Here is a 9,707-nt window from a genome sequence, read left to right on the forward strand (position 1 = left end):
AACTGGTATAGCGATCAAAACCTGATGGCTTTAACATTCGGTTTACAACACTTCTCTAATGTCGCTTTGCATTGGTTAGATCAAGGATGTCCAACGTTTTATTATTGTGGGCCGCATTGACACTTGAAATAATTTAATGGGCCGCAGAATTAACCTATTAAGTTTCAAGATTAATTATTGCTTTTTAGAGTTATAACGGGCCTTTAGAGTTATATATGTATATTTTTACCCATACTATACTATTAATACGCCCCTAAAAGCTGACTGGTACATTTTAATTAGGCTAATATTGAATATTTAAAATACTAGGCCTACTAGGGAGTGAAAATGACTAGCGGACCGCACAAAAAATTCAGACGGGCCGCAATGTGGCCCGCGGGCCGCAGGTTGGACATCCCTGGGTTAGATCGTTTTAAATAATAGTCGGAGTTTTGTTATTGCATAAAAAAATGAACAATGCATGAAACCATCCTGACTAACGTTGTGTTGAAGTTGTTGACTTTTCCAGTGACAAAAACAAAAAAGTAAAATATAAAATACCTAGCGTTTTTATCGTTATTTTGATTTAATTAATGTCACAGTGAAGCAATTTATTCAGGCTTAGCTGATTCACAAATATTTTTTTATCTAAACGCATTTTGTTTTGTTTATCTTATTGGATTTTCCGCTAAAAACACAAACGGACAGTTTGCTAAAGGATTTCCAGAAAGCTGAAATAACAATTAACCTCACTATGGGTAATGCGTTGTTGTACAAGGTCACGAAAACAGTTTTTGTCAAACCCAAAAATTCACAGACGGACACAAGTGTAAAACGTATCTTATCTAAAACAACGCCCCCGCAGCTATAGTGGTGTAATGCCACTAATATGTTTTGAAGCTACTTCGAAATGACGCGAAATGCAAAAATCTGTTGCAACTAACTGAGTATTCGTTAACTATTCGTTAAGTTGTGTCGGGTGATTTCGCCATGAAATCGATAAATGGTTGCATGCGGCCTGCGATGACGCATCACTAATCAAACTATCACGAATTGGCGATCGTTTCACATATGGTAAGCAATGTGGAAAAAGCCAACATGCTGTACCAATGACTGATGCTAAACTATTTTCAGCATTAATATCATGATTTAGTTTAGTATAAAGTAGTATGAAATTGTCCTCAATACAAAACTGCTAAAAATTCTGAGCATACAAATTTTTACAATTCACAGCAATATTAAGGCCTAACAATTAAGACGAATTGCGCTTTACCTATAGCGTACCTTTCGGTAGCATGCACGTACAACAAATCTAACGGAAACAACCTCTCAACATCTAACGAAACACAATACAGACACGCCGTTAAAACGTCTCTCGACTTTGTATTTCAACGCTTTTCTAAAGCAGCAAATCTAACCGACCTTGTTGTGCGTCACATTCTCATTTCAATGCACGTGAGCTCGTATTAACTCACCACTGCTGATATATTAAGATCCCACTCAGACTCTCATCAGCGTTTGCTATAAATCTATGGCTACGTCATTTCCGAGTGAAGCCCGCGCCTCTGTACGCCTACAGTGCAGTTATTCCAATACGATAATTTGATCCGTCTGCAATGCCACAAAGGCTACCCAGTCAGCCATGCATGGCAAAGGGCAAAAGAGCGACATCAAACCAGGTCACGGCGTATTCGTGGTGACCCAAAATAAAAGAACAGTAACACTAAATTTCGTCTTGAATCGTAACAGCAAACTATATAGTAAAGCTTTCCAATCAGAAAGCCCTTACTCGCTTCTTCCAAGCGTACCTGTTAAAAACTTTTGAGGACCAAGTCACGCAGAACAACCACAAGCCAGGACTTAATTCGCGCATAATCGTCATACAGAGTTGCTATAACAGTTTACTTTAATTATAAAATTGTGGCAGCGCAAGAAAGCCTGCAGGACTGTAGTTTTCAAACTGCGTGCCGTGGCAAACCAGTGTGCTTCGAAGAGTCTCGACTGTTCCGCTGAACATTTTGTTATACTTTAGAATAGCTATTCGTTAAAAGGACATTCAGGCATGAACCGAGTCTTAAATGCACAAGAATCCCTACTAAACAGGAATATTATTGAAAAGTTATTCGAAACGTTTAAAATGAACAGCCTACCTATGTGTGGGCTTCGATGTTCAATCTACGTCTACCTACAACCTACAGTCATCATACCTTGCCGTTTACTGAGGCGTAATGTAATACTGCTTCCTAAGACCAAGTTGTAATTGTATTGAAGTGCATAAAGCGTGGTTCGCTTTTGTTAGTTGTTTTTCTGGGGCTGAAAAAGTTCAAGAACGACTACTGCAGACCTTCAGTATAACTTCGTTTAGACCGCATAAAATATTTTGTTCGTGTAAAACTTTGCAGTTTTGCTTATTGTTAGAATGCCGCAGGCTTTAGATTAGGGCCAAGAATCATGGTATAAATTACACAAACTAAATATAAAAATGACACGGCCGCTGTACAACAAAAGCCAAGTTCGCTTAATATGGCATTCGCGTATAATTTATTGGTGACTACAAAATAACATCAGACGTGTCGTATAAATTTTAAGCTAAACTTGAGGCTATTCTGCAAACAACCAGGCCTGTTCGAAACTATCAGTTGGCAACGCCGTTCATCAGGTTGAAAGAGTACGGTAAAACCCTACTAAAAATAACTAATGGGGAAGTTCGCAGTCTTTGTTGCGAATGAAGCTTGTCCGCCAAGCCCGCTGCCTCACCAGAGAAATAGTTTGCCCAACTGACGCTGAATTCTTTTTCGTAGCTATATACCTCGGTCTTGCCAATGTCTAAGGTAATTAATACCGAACAAAGTAGCTATTTAGCCGTCGTTAGGAGAATTATTTTTATTTGTTTGTGTAATCCAACGGTCATATTTTTGGGTGTGTATTTTGTCAATTTAAGACACCCATCAGCACAAGAAAAAATATTTCGGTCAAACTAGACATAATTGGCAGATTGTTTATGTTAGGATTGTTTTGTTTATGTAAGGAATGACCACACAAGTGTATGAAAATAGGAGCCAGGTGAATATTTGCAATTAGCGCAATTAAAAACGAGTTTTATCATTTAAAAGTTGAATATTGGAATTTGCATACAACGTTGCTTATGGTTAGATTATTAAAAACACGTTCAGAATATGTAAAAAAACATACAAATTTGCATTTATTAGTTAGGAACACTAAACACGGATCTGTTGATTATCTTCAGTAGAAAGAGAGTGGCCCAAATAATAGATAAAAGATTTATTCTTTTATTAGCAAACGTTTCGGCAATTTCTTTTGCCATCATCAGTGCAGTAAGTCTTACTGCACGTGACTTACTGCACTGATGATGGCAAAAGAAATTGCCGAAACGTTTGCTAATAAAAGAATGAATCTTTTATCTATTATTTGGGCCACTCTCTTTCTACTGCATTTATTAGGTAGTGTAAGTTTAACTAGCCTTGCAAAACGTATAACTTCAAAAGAGACATTGGAGCTCTATTTGTAAAGACGTTACAAAGTTTTTTCGCGTTTGGCTTTATAAAATGTATTTAAATTATGTGAAGTCCCTTTCATTATGAATGATAATTTGCCTAAAACCACAGAAGAAAGGTCGATAAGTAATACCCGGCTTAGCGACTCGATAGGTAGGCGATTCCAAAACCAACATAGTAAAAACTATTTGGTTAATTTGTCACTATTATTGGGAAAATTAAATAAAAAATTGCAATATAAACACAACATAACTATAGCAAAAGCAGTACCAAAGTAGAAATATATCGAAACAGCAGTCGTTCGCACAGCCTTAAAAATACCTCCGCATGGTTGTTTTGTCGTTTCTGCTCCATTGAATCTAAACAAAGTGGAGGGAAATATTAGAGCAGGGGTTCTTAACCTTTTTGTATGTTTTACCCTTTGAACAAAAATGAATATTAAATTTACCCCTAATATATAGAGTGCTGCTCATTTATTAGAAAAACGAAAGTAACAAATTACATCAGTTATAGTCAGTGTGACGGCTTCCCTTGCTTTTTGGCAACGAGTTAAATTGCAATGTCTGGGAAATTAGTGATATTGCACAACGAATATCAGATTTAATATGAAGTCTGTTTCGTGCTTTATATTTGATAGTTAGCAATGCAGAGGAGCCGCTTCGCAAAAGTTGTTGAAGAAAATGTAACCAGAATATTCAGAGCTTTAATACATATTCTTGGATTTACCCCCTAGAACGAGTAAATTTACCCCCTGGGTTAAGAAAGGCTGTATTAGAGCGACTTGCAGATTTCTAATAGGGTATTAAATGCGCCACAAAAATTAAGAAGTGATTACGTTTCGTAATTAAAAAAAGGTATCTTACATCTGTGTTTTAGTTTCGGGTTTGCAGTCTTAATGTTCTTTCCCTAGGTTTGGTAAATATTAATTTCCTTTTGCCAAACTGCTGAATAAAGTGGGCAACCCTTTTTTTTTTAATTTAATGCATATACTTCAAAAAATGTAAATGCTCACTCGTTTATTTACATTTTAAAGCAACAGAATTCCACATCTATGAAATTGTAAATATTTCACATCTATTAACGACAAATTAAATAAACATTACAGCAACAATATCGTTTTATCGATCCTTGATACAATCAAACCCGTTCTAAGCCATGAAAACCATTATTTTTAAGTATTTTACGCTACGTACATTTAAATTCAATGTACGAGAAAAAACAACCCGTGAAAATACACTGTTTTTCCTGGCCAACTTGAAGGAAATAAAGAAATGAAGAAAAAGAGCAAGAGCCAACGACATATTGCCCGGTTGTTATCGGTTATCAATTCCTTCGATTACTAGCCAGATAGGTAGTAATTTATGTCTAATAATTAAGTAGTAAAACAAACGAGATTTCATAGCGAATGAATACATACTATTCAGACAAAAGTTCATTTCAGGCCAACTAAAATAATGTATATTTCTGTTTCAATCTGGTTAGTTTAAACTGTAGAAAAGAATAGATGAAGTCCAAAACATATTGGATTTTGCGACATTACATATTGCTATAATTTTCGACATTGTATAAAGCTTTATAACAGTTGTAAACTTGAAATGCTCGTTAAAAACAAATTATATATTCTTTATAAAAAACTCTGCTTAAGATTGTTTTTCTTTTTTTAGTACCGTTAAATTTTTAAACAAGATTGTATGACCAGGATTCGAATAAACAACATAAAAAATACAAAGCAATAAAAAAATAAAAACAAAACATTGGTAATTGATTTACTTGTGCAAAAACAAATGGTTCAAATTGTGTAATGGAAATTATAGTTTTTTTCTTTGCACGAACTCATATCTTTGCATTTTGAAATGTTTGTCATCATATTTTTTGTCAATAATACTTTCTAAGTCAGGAGTGTTATTTTTTTCCCGGTAAGAAGTGTAATTTTAATATATAAGACGATGATGTTTGCTATAGTGTGTATAGCTGAGTGATTTCTTGTTCAACATTTTAAAAATACAAACAAAATAAAATAAAATAGTTAAGATAAAGAAAGAAAGCTCACTGAGTGCCCTATTTATTTGTCATTCGTACCACCATCTTACAAGGTTGTAACAGCCACAGTCTGGTCGGCTTCTCTAGTTGTAGAACTGATCGAATTCGCCACTGTTTCAGTAAATGCCATTTCCTGCCATTCCGACACGCCGTACCAGTAGAGGTTGTACATTTCGGGGTAGCTGATCTTTCCTTTGAGTGCCTTGAGGACATCTTTACCACCGAAGATGTAGATGAGGGAAACCACAATTGATTGTGAACTGATGAGAATAGTGCCGACGTAAAGCATCGCCAGTGGTTCATCAATCGTGTAGAAACCTGCGAAAGTAGGAAGCTTATAACCATTGATACGTGGAAATACATATGGAAGGGTACATATGTCCCCGGGCGCCAAGGTACAGGGGCGCCAAAATGAGGCTTACAAATGCCAAAATTGAGGCTGCTTCTTCTTTAAATACAATGTTCTATTAAAATTTGAATTGTTTTTTTCGTATAAGGTTTAAACATGTCAAGAGGGGCGCCAATTTTATGGTTTGCCCCCGAGCGCAAAATACCCTGGCTACGCCTGTGAAAAGAAGTGTTTTTTTTTTATATTTTATGTTGGTTTATTGCATAGTTATACCTGCATTCTTAATACGGTTTTTAAAAGACAATAACTGCATCACAAAAAAACGAAAAAGTGTGTCTGTTGCAAACCTGAGGTGTAGAAGACTCCCCATGGAACCATGAGTACCACAAGCACGAGAACATTCTCGACCAGCATCCTGGTCACGTGATCGATGTCCACGTCATCGACCGTCATCATGCTGAGTTCAGTTGCCCGGTTCATGATGTACTTGGGGCGGAAACGCGATTTGATCACGAAGGCGGCCGTTTTCAAGTAAGTGGCGGCAGACAAGAGAAAGCCAATTGCTAGCGGAATAACGACTGCTCCTACTATCGACGAAGACCTGATCCAACATCTGTAGTAGCCATACGGCCCTCTCTCCATGTAGTCGAATGTTGGTTGAGTGACAGAGAAAGTAATAAAGGCAACCAACAAACTGAAGACCCAACCTACATAAAATAAAATTCTTGGTTTAAACCAGGCCTGCACAACCTACGGCACGTTAGTGGTATGCTGCGACTGGCAATGTAAACTTTCAAGTTAATTGGTTTATTAATAAATATATTTTTGATTGTATTGCATGACCTCAAAGATAAAAATATATATTGGTATACGTTCTTTTGTAGGCAGGGGCGAATTCAAGATTTTTGTTTCGGGGAGCTTAAAAAGTGTTGAACACCATGTCAAAAAGTTGCGTCATAAAACAAGCAACCAAGGGAAATGTGCTCTCGGTCGAGCTCGTTTGCCAAATACGTAAACGAATTTGAGTCTAAATGTTGTTAAAGAGGCAAGTATTTGCATTTTTTGACGAAACATTTGTGGTACTAGGTTTAAGTTGTATCCCTGTTTTAAGGAATATTTAGAAAGTTTAAGCAAATATCGTGATAATTTGGGCAAACAGGTTTTGAGCCATTTTGAATCCGAACTTGTTGTTTCTATTATAACTTCAGAGACCTCCAGCGTTCTCGTGAGATATTAAGGGCGTCACGAATTGCTGGGACTTCATGAAAAAAGCTAAAACCCTAATTGAACGGTTGAAACCACTGAGCTATAAGTTGGCAAACTTTTACAAACGAGGTAACTTCTAAGTATTATCCTTACCTAAAAACATCGTAACCTTTATCATATCCGAGCTGTTCAGTCTGAAGTAGCGTATAGCACGGCTGTTGGTGTTGGTAAGAACAAAAATTCCGTTGCCGAAAGCAAAAAAACCTATGTGCAAAGAAAATATTTGATCAGCAATTCTACCACGTGTAATTTTGCCGCATGATTTGTTGATCAACGCTAAGTTAAGCTGTAATAATTAAACCATATCAACCCATTTGGTAGTTCGGTTTAATTACAATTAACAATACGACACTTTACTTTTTAAGTTTATTCACAATACTGGTCTAATTGGCAACCCGCGGCTAATTGTTGAAGTCCATTGTTTTTACGTTATCTTTGAAACGCTTCGATTCTGGCTTTGTAACGTAACGCTCTGCTGCTCAACTATATTCACTGTACCCAATCCTATAAGGTACGAGAAAGTAGGCCGGAAAACCAGGCACCTAAGAAATCAAACCACAGACTTTCCGTGTGTTTACCTGCTGCCATCATGAACCAGTGCTTCAGAAAGGTGACGAAAACACAGACGTGGTCGTTGGTGACAGCTCGATCCTCGAACAGCATGACGAAGTTAAAAAGTAGCAGGGAAGAGACAAGGTTCAGTTGCATGGCAATTCGATCGATCACGACGTCCTTGTAGAGCTGACCAAGACCAATCATAGTGAGAACGAGGAATCCCATTCCGACGATCAAGCCGATGTAGTAAATCCACTGAAGAAAAATAGAATACAATTACAGAATAAATGTAATCAATACAAGGCCATGCTTTGTTTTACACATTTATAATACGATCTTGATACATTTTGAATTTGAAATATTTTTGGTTAATTGAAGTAACCCTTCAAAAGGGAAACTAAGTAATGAAACGTTGCCTTTTTTTATCAATAATTTACAATGGTTGTTCAAGGACCCTGGAGTTATATTTCATTAACGGGAGATCATAACTGATGTTACAATCCAAATATATGTATTTATGGTCCCGGATGTTAAGCGAAGCTCTCACCAAGGTTTAAAATCTGAACAAAAGCAAATATTAACTGACCTGTAAAGCTTCAGGCCGGACAAGAGTGGAGACGACTGGAATAAGGGCGTGGAGTGAAGGTTTGTCGCATCTGCAAGTCACCAGATTACCTTGAGTAGACGTCGTGCAACCTGAACTGGTAAAGCTTGGGTCAACAGCTTCGTTCAACTGGTGGCACACATAGGAAAATCCGAGAATCTTCTGAAGTGATCTGTACTTCTGGAAGAGATAAGGCGGTGCTTTGGTGTCCTTGATCTTGTCCGCTTCAGTGTTGATTTGAAACGTTACAGTTGCAATGGTTTTCTTGATCTGTCCGCTTCCTGCTCGGAAGACAGCTATTCCAATATAAGGCAGAACATCAGTGGGATACATGATCTCAAAGCTGGCCTTGACCCAGCTGAACCCCAGGGCGTTTTGAGCTGGAAGAAACTGACGCATCTCATCTTTAAGAAAATAGAAAATGGAAAAGACGAAGATAGCTTTGCTGACTTCACGTTTCTTGCGTTTGCTGCTTAAAACTTCCAGAAGCATCGGCTTTTTTTCACCGGTTGTTGATAGAGACGACAAGGGCCCGTACTCAACAGTTGCAGTGGCAGAGAGATCTAGTGAGCTTTTCTTTTCGGTTTTGTTGCCAAGTTTAGCCATCTTTTGGTTCATGTCGTTCAACTTTGAAATGCTTTCTGATGGCTGATCGTTGCTCAAACTATCGAGAAATTGACTGCCCACAAACTTTGCTCCTTAAACGCAATTAGTAAAATACTGTTAATTTACTTTCACCTCGCAAAATTACATTAAAATGGTTAACAAGCAAGTAATTAATGACTAAGGCTACTGGTAACCATAAACGACTCTAAAATATAAATCTTAGTTTAAAAACGATAGTGGTTGTGACATTGCAGAGCAGTAATATAATTTTTAGGGCATCTTAATTTGTTATTTGTTCGTGAACAACTACGACTTCATATAGGCCTATACAATACAGCTGTGTTGACCCCAAGCAGATACAACTGAAACGCTTATACTCAAAACTACGTCTGAATTAAAAAAATAATAGTTTCTAAAGCCACTTGCTTTGCTAACCATTATTGAAGTGGACAGTTTAACCAATATGAGTTCATTGACCTTTTCAAATTATGCAAACCCCATCGACAGTCACCATGAATGTCTAAAATTATCCATAAACTCCCAGCATTGTTGTAAACAAGTCAATTTGAAATGACTCTATTCCCAGTCTAGTCATTTATAAAACCTGTTCAAGGCAAGTCTTTTTAAAAATAACCGGTCAAGTCGCAGTACAAGTCATCAATTGTCCAAGTCAAGTCCTGGTCAAGTCTTTATTAGAGCAAGTCACCTTAAGTCATGTCATTGACATAAAAATGTTATAAATAATAAAATTGAGATTAATACCTTAATTTTCATAAAAAAACATTAAATGAAA

General features: G+C 36.9%; 1 protein-coding gene across 1 annotated transcript; it reads right to left on the reverse strand.

Moving 5' to 3' along the window:
* Positions 1-5,580: 5,580 nt before the first annotated feature.
* LOC146140799 (uncharacterized) lies at positions 5,581-8,914 on the reverse strand. Its single transcript, XM_083392711.1, has 5 exons — positions 8,291-8,914; positions 7,728-7,959; positions 7,243-7,353; positions 6,231-6,590; positions 5,581-5,852 (listed from the first exon to the last, which is right to left on the reverse strand). The coding sequence occupies exons 1-5, from the start codon at positions 8,912-8,914 to the stop codon at positions 5,581-5,583; spliced, it is 1,599 nt and encodes a 532-aa protein (XP_083248837.1).
* Between the last annotated feature and the right edge of the window lie 793 nt (positions 8,915-9,707).

Source organism: Ascidiella aspersa, chromosome 6 (assembly GCF_963924565.1).
Source record: "Ascidiella aspersa chromosome 6, kaAscAspe10.2, whole genome shotgun sequence".
Lineage (NCBI taxonomy): Eukaryota > Metazoa > Chordata > Ascidiacea > Phlebobranchia > Ascidiidae > Ascidiella > Ascidiella aspersa.